The sequence below is a fragment of the Lipophrys pholis genome (genome assembly GCF_963383615.2).
Source record: "Lipophrys pholis genome assembly, chromosome: 7".
NCBI classification, from domain to species: domain Eukaryota; kingdom Metazoa; phylum Chordata; class Actinopteri; order Blenniiformes; family Blenniidae; genus Lipophrys; species Lipophrys pholis.
Window position 1 is genome coordinate 9,730,010 of NC_137638.1, and position 18,823 is coordinate 9,748,832.

Consider the following 18,823-nt stretch of genomic DNA (forward strand, 5'->3'; position numbering starts at 1 on the left):
TTTTTCTTTCCTGCCTTCTTTTTTTTTTTCTTCTGTTGATGTCTTTGTATCGACTGACGCAATAAAACAAATAAAACAAACCAAAAAAAAAAAAACCCTGAAGAAACAAAAATGTCCAGCCAATCTCAGTGTGTCTTAACGTCTGTGTCTTTTCATTGAGAGCCGTGCCACTTATGGGGCCCGGCTCCGGGGACGCGGAGAGCCCGTGGTGTTATTGTTGGATAACAGAAGGAATTGGCCAGCAGATTAGCGGAGGGCTTAGTGTGCCGGGCGAGATTGGCACTGCTGCGTCCTGCAGAATGGACCAAACTCATCGAGGCAGCCCTGCCAAAGCTTTTGAATGCGTATGCAGAGGAAGAGAAAGAAAGAAAAATGGGGGCAGTTCCATTCCATGTTGTGTGATGCAAAATAATGTAATCTTCTCAGTGTACTGGAATCAAGAGGGATGATCTGTTGGTATTAAAAAAAAAAAAAAAAAAAGTTTCCAAACTGGCATTACATTGTGGGAACAACAAAAAAAGGGTTTTTACAGTTTGGTTTTTACTTTGCTTGTGCTTTGTTTGATGTATAAATCCATATGAACATTCAAGTATTTATGATTAATATAGGTCATATGTGTGGACCAAACCCAACAATCTCAAATAGGCAGGCACAGATGATGGTGTAAAGAAAAACTGTTTTTACCAAGAAGAAACCTGAAGAACCAGGTTCAGTGTGTAGGACAGAGAATAACAAGCAAACAAATTGATAGTGAATTCACACACGATACATGATGTGAGCACAGATCACAAACGTCCACCAGTCGCTCTGTCAAAGGTCCTGCAGGAAGGTCAAGACAATACTGGAAGGAACAGAAACAGCTCCAACTCGGAATTGAAGTCAAACCTATAAAATAAATGTAGGCCGACAATACAAAGCTGTCGATTGAGTAGCACTGTGTTCAGTTTGTTTGTGTTTGAGACAGATTATGAGAATGCAAGAGGAAATGACCACAATCCACACAATATTTCAGATCTTCACATGCTAATGCTTTATTGGAGTTAAGACAGCATGGTTATGTTGCTGTGACACGGACTGACTGCAATGCCTAATGCAGGCTGCTTCACTGTTGCTGCATGTGAGCCTCCAGCTCCTGGCTCTGCTGCTCGCTCTGTGCACCTTTCAGCTCCTGCTCCTCAGGAAGGGTCATCTCAGCAGCCTCCATTGAGCCCACCACCACCTGGATCTCCCCAACCTCCACTGGCTCCTTGGCTTCTGGCACTTTGGACTCGTCTAGGCGTTCTGGACTTTCCAGGACTTCGTATTGCTCAGAAGAGGAATCTTGAAGACCTTCAACATCTGCCGGCACAGACATGAGTGCCTCTCGGTTCTCGTCCTCGTCCTCCTCCTGTCCCCTCTTGTCTTCATGCTGCTGAAGTCCACCAGTGCTGCTGCTGCCAGTTTGGACCAGATCACCGCAGATCTCTTCACCATGATCTTGTGAAGATGGAAACTCTGGGTGGTGTGGTGCTCTGCAGTCTTCTCTCTGAGAGACTTCTTCTTCCTCCTGGTGGACTTGTTCAGCACTGCCCTCTGTCTCCACCTGCGGTTTGTGCAGAAGAATATAAATGTCATTCAGTAATCATGCTGCACCTTGACAAAGACAGACATTAAATAGGATGTAAGAAATCTGCTCAACAACAGAACTACTTGGTAAACACTGTAGTGTTAAATAGTATATAGTGCAGAGTTCTTTTTTAGTACCATAGCAGTTAATGTAACATGGTCGTCAATGAGCAGCACAGCCGATAATCATCTGATGTTTTTATTTTGGCTGGCCTCTGTTTTCAGGTTTGATCCCATCATTGTTCAAGAACAGTGGTGTGCAGTCCGGGTCAAAAATGTTTTTTTCTTTTGTTTTGTAATCAAAAAGTGATTCTGAAATCTGTGTCTGGAATGAATTAGGCTACTTGTTCAGCATGCAACTTTATCCAGACAGCGACTAGTTATATTTTGTGGAGCTCAAATCTCCTACGTCCTATAAACGCATCACAGCTCCTTTCCTCTGCTGTGGCCAGCAGTAATTTCATTGCTTGTCTCTGATCGAAGCTGCATGCTGCTATTGGGTTAAAATGTTGAGTGACAGTACCATTAGCCAATCACATTTTAACGTGTTATTGACGGAACGCCCCAGGGCAAGTGGTGTCGTCATTGAAATGAGCTTGAGTGATTGGTCCATGTGCATGATGACGCACTGTTATTATCTGCCATTCTGGAGGTGGTGGCGGCTAATTTAACAACAAGATTGGGTGATACGATAGCGGACCTGCTTCGGGGGCCTTTTTGAAGGTGCCCGTTTGCAGAAGAAATGGAAATGGTGAGTAGCGGAAGACCAAAGGCTTTGTGCAGCATTTTACAGCGGGAAACTACCAACATTATGACTGGGTGACAGCTAGCTGGGAGCACAACATGCTGTTCTGCTGGCCATGTTTACTCTTCATTACAAGCTCCGGAACATGGAATAGCAGTGGTTTTACCAGCCTCTTAGAGCGATTCATCAAAAAGGATCGCAGGATGGATTTCATCTACAAGTGATGGGTGAGTGCTAGGTTTTTTTTTTTTTTTTTACTTTCTCTAGATTAGATTGACGCTGCTGTTGGCATTTGGTGCTGTTTTAAATTGTAAAGTGGTGTTTCCCATACAATCCTGGCGGCCGCCACGATTAAATTATGTCAGGTTTTGGTTCGACCAAGGCAATGTCCCTCAGTTCATTCATCTCCGCACAGCCTCTTTCTCCATTATTGTCATTCACACAGACAGAGGAGCGCGCATGCATGACAGTCGTGCGCGAGACTCCCACTTACTGCTGGCACTGACTGAAACACCACCAGAATTGTATTTCTGGACCAACATGTCGATAGTCAGATGAGAGGAAACAATGATTTCTCATGGGATTACATGACTGGATCAGTTGAGGCTAGTGGTACATGTCCGCACAAGTCACATGCATTGTTTGGATAATATAGTTTTAACTCACTCAAATGTACATTTTAGTCCCTTTTGGTTATTTCAGTTCAACTTCACAAACCTTAACAATTTTGAGGATCAACAAAGTACAATATAGAAATGCTAAAACCTTTGAGAAAACCTTTTGCTTTATCTTTTTCCACAAACAGCACCGTGAAAACAAACACTCAAAGCAAGTCAGAATATTTTCAGGTTCTGTAATTCTTTGTAGGTAAAGTCAACTGAGGTCTGAGATTAAACTTTTAGCAAGGTCAAGTAATCCGAGTCAAGTGCACAATTTAAAGGTTTACTTAAAAAAGCTTTAGGCGGGGGTCGTTTCATAATTAAACACTCCTGTATACAGAGCATTTAAACTACCTACCTTTAGGATTGGTGGATTAGTTTTCTGTGTCTCAAAACAACAGCAAAAAGTACATGTGAATATAGTTCGAGGGTTAGGGGTAACCACCTTTATGGGAATGATGATAGCAGCAGGAACAAAGGTGTCAGGAACCGGCGCTTCCACGGTCAGAATGCCATCGACAGACAGTGTGGAGGTGATTTTGGTAGCATCCACCTCCACTGGGAGCCTGAAAATGACACCACTGTGTTTACAATGTCACTACATACAAGGTGCAGCTACTGAAACTAATGTACATAATATCTAATTTTTCAGCTCAGTGAGCATTTTAGAGATGGGGTGGTGTTGAGAGCGTACCTTCAGCGCTGCGTGCCTGGCTGCCGCTCGGTCTTTAGCATGGCTTAAACTGTGCATATTTCATCATCTGCGGGTTAATGTCAGTGTTTACTTTGCATACCTGTATTTCCTTGTGAAACATCTGGCAATAAATCCATGCTCGTCTGGCCTCTCCTCGTGTTTCCCTGGGGATGGATTACCATTTGTGGGGGAAGAACGTGAGGACGCGCGGAGGAATCAAGCAACACAGAAAAACCACTCAACACAGAAATTAATTTCTGCCACAGAGCTGTGATTTTAATTTCCCCGAGCACATTATTTAAGCAGCTTTCTAATTCTGTCACATTCAGCTTCCTTCTCATCAGTGTTTGGTTTGAAGGGCTTTATTCTCTCAACTGTGGGAAAAGTCTATTTAGATAACTCTGTTACTCTTTGAGATAATAATATTAGATAAGATTAATACTACTTTATTAGGAGTAGAAGTTACCCTGTGTGCAAAAGCAATTAGCAATGTTAGCAAAGTGAACTTTCCGAGCTGTTTAATTAACGGAGCCGATGTTCTTTACCTTTAACCTCAAGGAATTGGTCTTTGAGGCTGAGAGAAATCTCAGAGGGAGAGAAGTGAACCACGTCCATGCTGACCCTCCACTTTGTAGTCTTCTGGCTGGGGTGATGCAACGACCCAGCGATGTGGGGAACAAACAGCGGTGCCGGAACGAAACCCAGCGAGGGGTACGCCGCCAAACCCCTCTGCAGCCAGTCCACCCGCGGCGCTTCTCCCGACCCCAGGTAAGGGGGCAGGCCAAGGTCCTGATTGAAAAGCCGGCTGGACCGCCACCCCTTTCTCAGCGGGTACAAGGGGGCTATGCTTGTGCTGTTTCCCCCACATGACATGTCTTCTTTAGCCTGATCGCTCATATCTTCAGAAAAAGGAAAAAAAAAACAACCCCCACACACACAGCAGCAGTCTTTTGATGTCACTCAGCGAGTAACTTTTAGGCTCTTGGGCCGAAATTCTTGTAATTAAAATCTACCTAATGAAGGAGGGAGTGAAAGAAGACTCATCAGAGCTCTGGAGAACTCTCCGAAGGGGCTTTATATATCGCTCCTGTCTGGCTTAGCACGTATTAGGCGCTCATGCCGATCCCATGAGAAGGCTGGGGGTACGGGCATGGGGTGATGGGTGTGGAGGCAAGGCCGTTACCTCTCGCTGGCCTGAAGAAGGCCGCAGACTAATGAGATGTATTTATAACTTTTGAAGGTGTGATGGCAAATAGCGAACAGTTGGTCCCTGGCTGGTTTGTGCTTCAGCTGCTGCGTCTGTTGCCTGAGGAGCCCTTCTTCTCACATCCCAGTGAACTCTATTCTCTCAGCGGTGACTGAGCGCCTCAGTCTTGTCGCGAGTCGATCGCGCCACTCTGTCCTCTTCCCGTATGTTTCACTCCTTTGAGGGTCACATAAAATATCTCTGAGAGTTTGTTTTTTTTGTGTCATCTGAAGTGTTTCACCAGTGTGTTTGTGCGTGCGTGCGCGTGCGTGCGTGCTGAGAGCCCGAAGTTCCTCGGCAGACCATTTTTCTTGTGCTCGGCAGTTTCAACAGGATTATTATTGTTCCCTCCTTTATCAAGTGTGACAGACTTGTCAGTGCTTCATTTTTAGAGCCGTGTGCCCTGAGATCTGGGCATACTGTCCATTGGAGCACAAAACAGATTGAACAGATGTTTCTGACACTTTGTGTGATGCCTCACCCACAGACTCTGTCTGTAGGACACGCTACGAGAGGTTAAATCAGGATTCTGCCGCTGCCGCTGCTGGAGAAGAATGAAAAATTGGTTTGTCTGTTTCAGTCATTAAAGATTTCCATCTGGGCTACTGAAAAAGCAATTCGACTCATTGATACCCATAAGATGTTCACATGCGTCTCTAAAATCTGATCAGTGTTTTAGAACAATTTGCAATTTGTTAAGCAAAGATTAGAGCAGTTATGCTATACTTTGAGCATCGAAGTGGATAAATTCAAAACATCCCGTCATAGATCATAAACTAATCTCTTTGATTGGTTGAATAAGAAACGTTTTTTTCTAAAGGCCCATTCCAGAATACTTTTGTCAAAAATGTCCCATAATCATCTTAAAACTCAACAGAGAATGATAAATAGACCAAACAGCATTGATCGAATCTCACACACTAAACCATTGAGTGATGGAGATTCTCTGCACTGAGTGACAATAATGAGTCACTTTGTCATCCGATCTGCTTTACGCAAAGCTCTCACACTTTTGACCGTTAATCCGGCAGTTGCCAAAAACTTAAACCACCGTCATTTAATATTCGACCAGTGCCAGAGCTTACTGTCTCCTTCTGTTGCTGGACTGAGCTCAGACCAACCAGGAGGGTTCAGTAAACTATCTTTTAGTATAAAGTTGTATTAGAAGACTAGACTGGCTGGGGTGATATTGTTAACTCGGGAAGATACTCTTACTCGTGGAGAGGGCGTCAGGACTTCTTGTTACTTCTTGCGCTAGTTACCGTTTGAAAACAGAAGCAAAGGCTTTCTACTGAGGCCACGATTACACGACAACGTTTCTACTGAAATCACTTTTTTTTTTTTTGCATTTTTATTTCAGAAAATTTTGACGTTTTGGAAAAGATGTCCGTTTACACACAAAAGGCAGAAATGCTGAAAACGATGTGTATATATATTTCTAGAATTATAATGGGCAAAGACTAGGTTCAAAAGAAACCTTAGTCAAACACAAGGATGATATTGACCTGTGAAATTGTTTTTAAATATATTCATTGCCCTGATTTTAAGTCAGACTTTGTCCTTTTATCTCAGATTTTCTGCACTGCTGTACTGTGTGTGTGTGTGTGTGTGTGTGTGTGTGTGTGTGTGTGTGTGTGTGTGTGTGTGTGTGTGTGTGTGTGTGTGTGTGTGTGTGTGTGTGTGTGTGTGTGTGTGTGTGTGTGTGTGTGTGTGTGTGTGTGTGTGTGTGTGTGTGTGTGTGTGTAAATATATTTTTGCAAGTTCCAGCCAAACGGCAGCAAATGACGCCACTAATGACTTCCTCCTCCACTCTTCCTCTGCTTGTTAATTAGTGGCCGAGGGTCGTAGTCGTTGTCCCTCCTGTGTTTCAGTGTGTTTTTTTATTTTTTTTTTTTCTTCCTCTGCCTCACAAAACAGATACTTGGTCGCAAACAGATTTCTACAGGACATCCATAATCAGAAAGAAAGGTTTTTCTCCTGCATGGACTTTGATGAGCTGATAGTATAAGAAGGGGAATTAATATTGATTTTGCCACATTATCATGATTTATTCATTTGTTTTGATTGCACACAGAGACGTGGCGATAAAAAATAAATTTAATCGAAAATACAGCTAAGAACGACAGCAAACATTAAAGATGACAGGCTTTTTAAATCAGTGTCCAGATCCACTGTATTTATATATTTTTCCAGGAATAAATAAATAGACGCACATAAGTCCCAAACCCAATATCAAGATTGATATTGTATGTTCCACTCATGGCCTAAATATGACTGATTTGTTGAATAAACTGTGTTGGTGAAAACAATACAAAGCAAGGTATTGACAATAGCAGCAAATGTTGTGTTAATTTCATTCTTCCAAACACTCAGAGAGCCTAGGTTTCTGATAAAAAAAAAAAAAAGTTTAAAAACAGGGTGTGCTGCTGAAAAGAATTAGACTTGTGCATAAATTATTCATCTGGGGCAGCTTGGATAAAATTAGAAGTATCAAGTTAACAAAGTGACCAAAATCCAATTTTCCCACCTTGGAAACATATAGCTAAGACAGGGTGATTAATAATTAATGTAAGTTTGAATAATTTCTTGTGGTAGTAGTTTCTGCCTTTAGTTGCCTCTAAAACGCACTCCTGTTTAATTCTAGCTTCTTTTTTGCCTTAATGTAGCCTGTTTTAAATAAATCAAACACATTCTTTATAGTTGATAAAACGTTTCGCCCACTCATTGTGTCATGGTTTTAAATAGTTATATCTCCTTTACTTACAGCACTCTACTCTGCGAGTATGCTGGCTACACAGAGCTCCTCTGCTCCTTTAATCATTCATTTTTGAAAAATATATGTGTAGAATAAATCTATGCAACTTGTAATGATTCATGGTGGATTTCAAATGAGTTTGTTTTTCATCGTTTTAATACTTTAATTTTGAAACTAGGAGAAAAATAAATAAATGAAAAGTGATCAATACTTGGGTCCACAGGTCATATACAAATTAAATAAACTTGGATATGAGACCATAAGTCCAACAACAGATGCATTTGATGCAGACTGTGGACACAGAGCTGCAGGATTTCTATTGTAAAGTCACTAACTAACACAAAGAAAGAAGTTTATATGATCTATAAATCTATTGGAATCCATTGTTAACAATTCTATCCTCTAACGTGAAACATCAACAACTCAGACATTCAACCCAAATTTGGTATTTGTTGTGAGGAAAAATGTGCAACGTGAGAGTTTGGTTTGGGGGTGCTGAGGCACAATTTCATACTTGTTGACTTCCCCTCCTGGTGTCTGATTGCTGCCCTGATGTGTTTCACCCATGTCTGAGTGCATGATTGTCTTCACCTGGTCGCTCTGGTATGTATTTGGAAGCGTCTGTGTGTTCTGGTTGTTGGTCCATTTGTGTTCCTGTGTTTGGACTTTGCAGCATCACATTGTAATTCTCCTGTTGTTTGGTTTTTGTTTTTTTCTTCTGTTAACATTTGTTTCCCAACAATTTCCCACAAAAAAACATGAAACTTAAAAAACAAAAAGAAAACATTTTTTCCAACAAAATTTGGGGAGTGTGGGGTAGTTAAGTAGCAATCAAGTCTCTTTTCTTTGTTGCTGGTTTCTCCATGTGAATGAGCCATTTGTCCCAGATTCTTATAAAGATGGATTCTTTTATTTTCAACTCGTGTGTGAGTTTGTCCATAATGAAAATGTCCTCTATCACTGATACTCAGTTTTTATGATTCTGTGCCTCAGCCGTGAGCCATTTCTTCTTTCTTTGCTGCTGACATGAGAATCTTTAACAGGCATGGGTCACCCTTGCCATGACTGATTCCTACCATGGTAAATATAAACGATTGACTAATGATTTCAAAATATTCCCTTTGTGGTGTAGTGTTTTAGTTAAGTCTTGTTCTGTTGCAATATAAGAATCCATCTCTATAGGCGCTCTCACTGAATTTGACTAGTGGTTCATTTTTGTGTCGATATAAAAACTGAGAAAACAGTAAAACCCTAATCATTTCTGAAAACAAAAATGCAAAAACAACATTTTTTCCACTTAAAACGTTGATTCGGTATGAGTCTAAAGACTTCAGAAGTCATGCCTGTAACCACATCTGCACTAAATCATTATTATTTCTTGCATAAGGATTACCTTCAAAGAGCTGCAGCAGTTTATTCGTATCAAACAAAATAAAGAAAGGAACTTTTGAAGGAACCCAAACTCTCACACTCCCTCTGCCTCTCTCTGTTATCTTTTCCCTGATTCATCTTATTCCGTCTGGCTGCTGTTAAAAATCAAGAAGTCTTCACAGTACTGCTCCTGTTTTCCTTCCTTGAACTGTTAATACCCCTCTCAAGTCACATTTTTATATCTCCCCCTGTGTATGTTATGGCTTTCAGTTCATAGCAGGGCTTCTATCTCTCATTCATCGGCCTCTCGCTTCCCCCACGGGCTCCGCAGACTAGTCTCATCCAGACCTGTCACTTCATCTACTTTTAATGGACACTGAGCTGTTTTTTTGTGCCCAAGCACATCAAGTGTGTCTCAAAATCAAATCTTCGAGCCGAGATGAAAACACATTCAGGACTCGCAGTCAAATGATGGGGACGCGTACCCGTGACCCAGTTTACTTGACAAACGGGCCTGAGTGTGATTGGAGTTGGGGAGAATCTCAGCGACGGTTCCGTGGGCCCAGCAGGCACAATCAGTTTCCCTAAACTGTAGCACAGATGATGGGTGTGATCCCCCTGAAGTCTGCTCCCGCTAACAAACACATCGGTGGCAAGACATTGCCGTTTGTGAGACGATCACAGGCGCCGAAGCTCAGGGGAGTGCTTAGCCATGCCCCGATTGTGAGGCTTCAAACTGTGCGGCGTGGATCGGCGGGACATTAGCCTATAATGCATCAAAGTGGGGATGAAGTGTCAAATGGCTGGTTTGTTTCTGTGGACACTGCATTCATCATTGTTATTGTGAGGGTGGCTCAGTCCGTCTGGCCGGTAAAAAGAGAGACGTGGCCTGTATCAAAAGTGACACACCAGAATGGAGTGGCTTATCTATGGAAATATATATTTTTTTGGGGGGGGGAGGCTTCTAACAAGTCATTGCAGCAGGCAGTGACTCAGAGCAACACTTAAACTCTGATCGAACGTACAACAACAAAGAAATTCATTCACTAAATTGGTTTGAGCATCCTTGTTTCCCAATCCATTGTCTCTATGACTACAGTGAACACGAGCAGGGCTGCATACACTGTAAATCACCAAGGGACGAAAACAAGGCAATCTCATCCTCTGCAGTTTCCTGCCCTGTGTTATTGCATTTACAATGATTTTGATTCAGCCCTCCGTGGTGCTGTTGAGACAAATGCTATACAAACGTTGTTTAGCGTGCGTGCGTGCGTGCGTGTACTTGTGGTGGGTCCATGTGTTGTGTGCGGTTGCTGTGTTGGAAGCTCGCGTTGTGAACGCCAGTGAAGGAAATACGGTAAATTTGCATGGAATGGCTCTTCAGAGGTTCAAGCCGGTTGGTTCAAACTTCTGATTCTGGTTCTCTGGTGAAAGATGTTGAAGAATAGAATGAACAAGAACTGCATTTTCCCCCATTTCCACAGAGACAGAGCCCTAGTGTGTATTAAAAAAAAAAAAAAAAAGAGTTGCTTTTACCTCCGTTTCCACGGAGAAGCAACATTTTCTAAAAGTTGTATTTTCATCCGTTTCCACAGACTCGAAGTGGGAGCATTTTCAAAAAGTTGCGTTTCAGTGGCTTTGAGCACCGTTCCGAAGTTTAGCGTTTTCTCTTGGAAACCTTGCATAAACGTACCCCCAGAATGCTCCCAAAGTTTTCCAATTAAAGCATTGCCATGGTAATGGGGTCTTTATCGGCTCGGATTCCTCATTAGAAATGTTACTGTTGTAAGAAGTGACTAAAGAAGGCGTCGGGCTGCTGCGTGCAGCGCTCTCACCACCTACTCATGCCAGCGGCGTCCTCATGCAGTGATGTTCCACTGCTCCACGTCACCTGCTGCCGACATAAAGAACCAAGCCTGATTCGAGGTTAGGAACCGCTGAGACGAGTGAAAACAATCCCTGTTGTACTCTGACGCCGCAACAAAGCAGCGACGCGTGAGCTCACTGTGGACCGGAACGTCATCTGCGAGCACAAAAACGGACGCCGACGAACCCTAACCCACTTTCAAACTCCAGAAAAAAAAGGCACTTTATTCCTTCAACATCTGGTTATGCTAAAGGACAAATCCGTTACTTGACTACTGATTTTATTTCATCTACTTGAAGTTGTAGATGATGCTGGCCATCTATTTTACCATTAACCCCATCGTGAAAGAGCATTTGCCAGAAGTTTGACTTAGGTTGATATATTTAGCCTAAATCATGATATGTTTATCTTATTTCTTTAATGTTTGTTTAAATTTTTAGTAAAAATTGAAGAAATTTATGTATGTTAGTTTATTAAGCTGATAAAATTCAATTTGTCTCAGTTACACTTACAAATGAATTCCATTCAAAAACGATGTGTGATTGATAGATTTACCTCTGCTGATATTTATTTTTAATACGATTCTTTCCTCACAATTAAAGGAGAAGTCAAGCAGACACCTATGACCTTCTGGATATCCTCGACACAATGAGGCACTCTGGAGTAGATCATACCTTTCCTGTTTTTATCACTTTGTGCACACACAGTGTCCAAACTCCAAGATCTCAGCTCTTTGTGCCTTCTGGAGTATCAGAGGAGCAACAACAGTGTCCCGGCTTGACTCAAAAAGAGATTTGCAGCAAATGAGCTCATCCATCAGCAGAAGTGTGTGCCGACAAGGGGATGATGATGATGGTGATGAGGAGGAGGAAGATGAAGAGAGACGGCAGTGTGTGGTACAGGAGCCAAGCTGAGGCGGGACCAGTGAAATATGACGGCTGTGGCATTTCCAAGCCCCCCCAACACCTTTGTTTGTCCTTTGGATGTTGCACTTTGAAGACTTTAGAGTGAGCCTTTTCAGTTCAGGTGTCGGTAGACCACAAGGTGATTGTTTTCTTTTTCTCAACATATTTGGATCCTAAAACATTTGATTCCCCCCTGAACCAGTATGACAGTATGGAGGTGACAGTATCATTCATAAACAAATAAAACTATAGCACCCTTGGAAATTCATTCAACTGGAATCTTTCTTATTAAATAATTAGAGCATAGAACTATTATTTACTATTATTAAAACACATCTTCCCAGTATCAGTGTAGTGGAGGGATTGTTCTCCGGGTACTTTGGTTTCCTATCAACGATGAAAAACATCCACAGGAGAGTCAGAGGCACAGCGACCGCTGCCCTCGATGCCCACCCAGAAGGAGCGAGGCAAGGGGGCAGTCCTCTACTCCGACCACCACCCACTCCCAGACCCCAAAACCCCACCGGAATCCCTTCTCCGGTCTACCCGAATCCTTGTATGTAGTGCATTGAAAACTTTCTCCATGGGTGTGGGACTTGGGGATGAGTATGAGGGGACTTGCTAGTTTTAGGCTTGAGAGTCACCCAAATAGCAATCCAACATGGTCATATGACCATTTCAATGTCAAAAGACACAATAAGAATTAATTTTCAATTAGAACACATTTATACTGGGCCTAAGTATGGCAGGAATACTCGTGATGCTAGGGAAGATAACTGAGCGTGTCCAGTCTCTGACCACTATGCTGTAACACAAGATGGCAAAGTGAAGCAGAGCATTTATTTTATACTCTATTTGGTTAGATAGATACGTTGAAGCAATTTACTTGTCATCTTAACCTTAGACACGATAAACTGCCACAGCTATGAGAGGCTGATTGAAATGAATCTAGACACAAGTCCAGTGTGTGTTTTATTTATTTATTTATTTTTTTCTTCTATTGCACAAATGTAGCATGTTTTCAATCTTAGGGCATTCGCGTTGACTTTTTATTGTTTTTGTTTTCTTTTTGTTTTTTTATGGAGTCCTGTTTCAGTGAATAGCAGATGTACCTACATGTTCAGTTCCAATGTTTTCTACAATGAATCCAAATGAAGCCCGTGCAGATACAGCGCGGTAATGGTTGGCACTGCTGTGTCACAGGGGAAAAAGCATTTATGTTCTCGCTATGCATGCATGGGTTTACTTCCAGATGTCCTCGACACAGCCCAAAGACATGTGAGGTTAATTGATTATCGTAAACTGCCGATAGGTGTTAATGTGTCTGTCTCTCTATGACCTGTCCTGTTTTCCCCGGACCGAATGAGGCGGTATAGAAGATGGATGAAGATTTGTCATGCATACCAGACTGAACGGACGCCTCTTTGCCTCCCCTGTGATCATCTATTCATAGGCAACTGCAGATGACCCACTAAAGATAGTCGACTGTTCCATTAACATCAAGCCTCCAGATTCCACATCAGGGGCTACCGTATGACTCTGAATCATTAAGCCAACATTTATTCTGCTTTTCTACCCTGTTATGTAAGTGCTACTGTACAAAACAGAGGTTTAGCTTGCACAAGAAGACTTTTTTTTTTTCCCCCACTCATTGCAGTTAATTATGTGGAGATTAATTGCCTGATTATCTGTCATTTCCACATTAGAGACCGATTTTACTCTTGGCCTGCTGCCCGCCTTGCCTCTGCAGAGGTCACATGGGGATGCAGCAGTCTTTCATGAGTGAAGAAGCGCTCGGAGCTCCAGAGCCGCACTAAAGACAAACGGATAATAGCTGCCCCCCTTTGTTTTTAAGCGCTTTGTTTTTTCGAGTTTGCCTTTTATTACTTTCCCGAGGTCGAGAACAAAAAAAAAAAAAAAGGCCAATTCTGTTTCCTCGAGAAAGCATCTGGCCAGGTGAGAGTTACATCTGCAGGTGTTAACCTGGATACAGGGAAAGAGACTGGTAATATAAATATAGTGCCGGGCAGAGTTGTGCTGTTTCACATATTTATAGAGTAAGCCACATCGAGAAAGATTATATTTCTTGGAGCAGGTATGTGTTTAGTGCTTAGCGCCTCAGTGTCCTGCAGCCAGTGGGGGAAAAAAAACTGTGGCATTTGGTCAGGCGTGTGCATGCGTGTGTGTGCGTGCATGTACAACCCCCTAACCCCTCCACAGGGTGTAGAGACAACATCCTCCAGGGGCAGCCAAGGGTACCTCCAACCGGCTGACATTTCTGACAGCCTCTGATAGAGCCCAGAGTGCTGAATTATTCATACAGGTGTTATGGGGAAAGGTTGCCATTTTCACAGGAGAGACTAACCCCCCAGATGAATTGCGGCTGTTTATCCCTGCAAGTGAATACAGTAGTAATGATTTTGGGGGGCTGTCATAGCTTTTAAGGCCGAACAGCAGCACGTCTTGAAAGCTTGTAGATCTCATTGCTTCTCCAGTCGCTGCAGACCTCTTAAATCTCAATTAGCCCAGTTTCCGATTACTGCACAGACAGCTGAAGGAGAAATTTATTATTTGCTTGTTTTTAGTGATCGCTTTGTCATAATGGACATGAGAATCGTGTCATTGTCACAGTTTTAAAGGGTGAATGGAAATTTAGCCAAAACACTTAAATGCTTGTTTTTACACACCCTCACACTTGGTGGCCAAGAGCGGCCATTTTTGGCATTTCTTTCTACCTAGTAAGGATTTTCAGGGGCTTTAAAACAAATTCAACATCAAAATGAATAGAACAGCTTCTATATATGTCTTCTTTATTAAAATGTGCAATATTCCGTCAAATTATTTCATGGCAGCATAGTGACATAGTGGGATGTTGAGATGCATTTTATTTGACAAACCATTTAACCATTTTTCTTAAGGTGTCAGATTTGTCACCTTGAACAGGAAGCTGAGAGTCCCTTTGAAAGAGTCTTCTGTGCAGCACCATCAAAAGTAAGAAAACATTTCTTATTCATAAGTACTTTGTGGGAGCTACAGTAAGCCACTTCAGAGGGGCTGAAGAGCCACAGGTTGCAGGCCCCTGATATGATGGAGAGGAGGGATGCAGTCAACAATTCCCTATTAGATCATAAAAAATAAAAAATAAAAACTTCTTACTGCTTATTTCATTTGTATAAATGACACAAGAGCTGGAAAATAGTCAGATTGTTAGGTCATCCGCCAGTAAACAAAGTTTGTTCTGATCATTTGGGTCATGTCATTAGAAATATGGTTTGTTGTGGGTCGACAAAGCGAGGGCAACCCTGGATGGATGGACGGATGGATGGATGGATGGATGGATGGTTGGATGGATGGATGGATGGCTTTCGGCACAGACAACATTTTCAGGAGAAAACGCAAAACTTTCTTTGCGTTCCTTGTGTCCAGTTGTATGACAACAGTGCTCAGTCACTAAAAATGCAGCTTTAACGCTCTGACTTTGTCTCCATGGAAACAGAGGAAAACACAACTTTTATGAAATGCTGCTACTGCGCATGCGCATCATAATAAATAGTTATTCTGCACATGTGTGAGTAGACGGACAATGACAACGACTTGTGGCCTCCAGGTGTCATGACTCTTAGTCCATATTCTCCTGGAATTTGGTAGTCTTATAGTTGAGTCTCCCGGACTTTCAATTCAACTTTCTTTTCTGTCTATACGAACGTCTGTGTACTCGCAAATGTTTTTTGCGTATAGTTGTCTGCAAGCATGTGTGTAGTTTCATTACAAAAACAAAGTATAGCACCCACGAGTGGCCCAAGACTAAAACTACATTGCTTTCAAAACGTTGCCATGTAAACACACAATTATTCTGAAATGAGAAATGCCAAAACAATGTATTTTTAAAAGACAAAACACACGGTCAAACACAAAAATATTCCAGAAATAGTGGGAAAATAGTCATTAGGTTTGTCACTTTTTCAGAAGAGTTGTGAAAAAAAGGTCTCGCGACTCAGTATAGCAACATGTTTGCACAGTTGGCACGACTGGCAACAAGAGTAAAGAAAAGTTAATGTTTGAAAATGAAATCATTTGAATGAATGAAGGAAAAGTTGACAAAAGGCCCAAATCTTTCTGTGTAGGAATTTGTTCCATGCAGGTAATCTCAAAAGCACAGACACACTTCCATTGGTTGTCTCTTTGGAAGTGGAATGCTTAAATAAGACATTAACAATGAAATATAAGCTGCAATAAAGAGGATGTGTCGGGCGCTCAAGTTTTTATTGTATTCTGAACTGAATTTTTCCGGACCACTCCGGGCCCTGAAACAGCAAGCGACTCACTTCTGTTCCCCAACAGATGATAACCACTCTGCTGTGCACCGTGAGAGTCCGGTTTGCTTTCATTTCTCCAACGGTCTCCTTCCTCCTCTGTCTTAGTACCTGAACAAAGACAAACAAAAGCTTAACGACAGTGTTTTGGCTCCGAGCCCTGCCAGCGCTCCTCCGTCATCTCTTGACTGCGCCAGCTTGTGTTGTCGCGCTCTGCCATTTGTCACCGGCGATGTTGACACGAAACATCCCACGCTGTCTTGTCAACACCGCGGTGAGTCCTGTTCCTCGTCACGCCGCGGCTGACGGATCACACGGCCCGACTTACATTCTTCTGCTCGACATACAATCAGGATTTAATTATGTAATGTGCTCGGACTGGTTTGTGTCAGTCCACCGTGCCCATTGTCTTTAACCCGCGCATTAGAAATTCACAACTGGGAAAATGTGTCGAGATGCGAGAGTGGAGGGTTCACAATGAAGCCGGGAACGTCTTAGTTGGGTCTAATCACACTCGAGATCCCTCACCGACCGCAACCCCTATCTCTTGTGTTGCCTGGCAACAAGCTGCAACCCAAGGGCTCCCATGATCTGATCTGTTCAGAAATACTGTCTCCCTCCACCACCAGCTGTTCCGAATTGTTTACATCGCAGTCATTTCTCTAAGCACCTTTTCAAATCCTCCTTCCTCGCATTATCGTCGCTAGCGAGCTCCTCCATCCAGCCCCTGCATTTGTGGCGACGATTCACACTCACAAAGGGAGAATAACTTGTTATCGACTGGTAGGACAGACAGCGGCGACGAGCAAAGGCGTAATTGTGTTTCGCTGCCGAGCGTTCTGGCTTGCAAACACCAGTTTCATTGTGCGGTTACGTATTGATGATAAACTGCTTGTTGTCATTGCCTTTTACTTTCTTGTCCCTCCCAATACTGCAGCTCGTCATTGACTAGGCAGCTTTATTCTGTCCTCTCCCCCTTTTGCCTCCCCTTTCTTTTTAACGCGCTATTGTTCTGCCTTCACGTCAGTCTCATGCACAGCCAGTTTTGTTACGGTCGCACGTCAATTGCGAGTAGAGACACACACACACACACACACACACACACACACACACACACACACACACACACACACACACACACACACACACACACACACACGTCTGCCAGTTAGAAGATATTAATCAATTAGAACAAACAACATCAGCAGAACTAAAGTGAAAGAGTCACTTTAGCAGAAAGAGCTAACAAAATTTGTCATATCTGAGGCAAGGTCAGCGAGCCACCTCCCACACTCTTGGCAGCCAGTAGACACTCCAGGGGAAAAACTTTTTTTTTTTTTTTTTTTTTGCACATTTGAAGCTACGAGTCATTAGCGATGCTGATAGAAACACACTTTAATTAAGACTGCAGCATTTTTTGGGGGGGGACTTAGATGTCACGTCTGAAGATTAATAAGTAATATCAGGGGTGTGGTGGTATGCAAATGGAACAGACATGCCTCTGAGCAAAACTGGTGCAACTGGCATATCGCGGAGCCAAATTAGCATGCTGGAGCACAGTGCCCCCCCCCCCCCCCCCCCCAAGGCTCGAGTGCTTGGCTCCACTTGTGGACGAAATATTACCAGCCAGCTGCTCGCTAGATAACAAATAGGAACTAGATCAGCAGCAGGTTGAAACATATGCAGGTGTTTGTGCTTCCCGTTGGCCTGCCTTCACCTTTAAAAAAAAAAAAAAAAAGTTAATTTGCTTGGAGAGGAAAGGTCAGGAAACTATTAGAAGTTCACTCAAGCCTCACTCGCCTTATTTGTGGCTGTCTTGTCATGCTTCTTGGTAATATTTTTTGTAAATGGCTCCGGACGGCCAAATTATGTCAAGCCAACTTAATAAATTCATTCCTCCTCAGCATAACAGACACACAGCTGATCAAATATAACTGCAATTTTTACATCATGGTTTAATGAGGAGAGCTGGAATCGTAGCCCTTTCTTTCAAAGTGAGTTGTTCACAGCGTTACATATCCAGTATGTTTTGGCGAGCTCAAAGACTGAGACCACTGGGGTCCTTCTCCGACTGAGCCACTGGAAGGCACAGGCTTCTTTTTAGCTCCCTGTATGTCTTTTAATGATTTATTGGTAGCGTTCTTTGAAAGTTTGTGTCGAATTTCATAAAACCGAATGTGCGAAAAACTCATCGCCTATTCGGAGTAGTATATTTGATTGCATTGGATGGCTACAGAGAAAACTTCTGTGAGATCCGAGTTGTCTCATAAAAACAGAAAACAACATGGCGATCCACCCGCTGATATATTTCTAAAACTTTGTGAACTTTAATTGAACTTTAGTTAGTTTAGACCTGCAGAATGTTGTAAATTCTTAAAAATACTTTAGTTGTATAAACATTTGAAAGAGATATTTCTATTTTTCATATATATTTTGGTATATTTAATACATTGTACTCCAAGCAACGTAACCACAGCTCATTGTAAGCCAATGGGAAAATCTGTATTGTTATGTAATTGCTATTTTGCTGGTTTGCTCAGTTGTTGGCTACAATGAGTGATGTTGAGCAGCTTTTGTTCCGTTTATATGACAACGTTTCAAGTGAAAACACATTTAGTGTGTCCGAAAAGTTTGGTGGTTTGGTTTTGAAAACGATATTCATT

The 18,823-nt window shown here is 42.4% G+C and overlaps 1 protein-coding gene across 1 annotated transcript; it reads right to left on the bottom strand.

Annotated features, from left to right (window-relative positions):
- Positions 1-1,009: 1,009 nt before the first annotated feature.
- On the bottom strand, positions 1,010-4,796 carry LOC308112059 (uncharacterized protein). Its single transcript, XM_080467267.1, has 4 exons — positions 4,249-4,796; positions 3,804-3,867; positions 3,455-3,575; positions 1,010-1,582 (listed from the first exon to the last, which is right to left on the bottom strand). The coding sequence occupies exons 1-4, from the start codon at positions 4,598-4,600 to the stop codon at positions 1,103-1,105; spliced, it is 1,017 nt and encodes a 338-aa protein (XP_080323393.1). The 5' UTR covers positions 4,601-4,796; the 3' UTR covers positions 1,010-1,102.
- Positions 4,797-18,823: the final 14,027 nt, after the last annotated feature.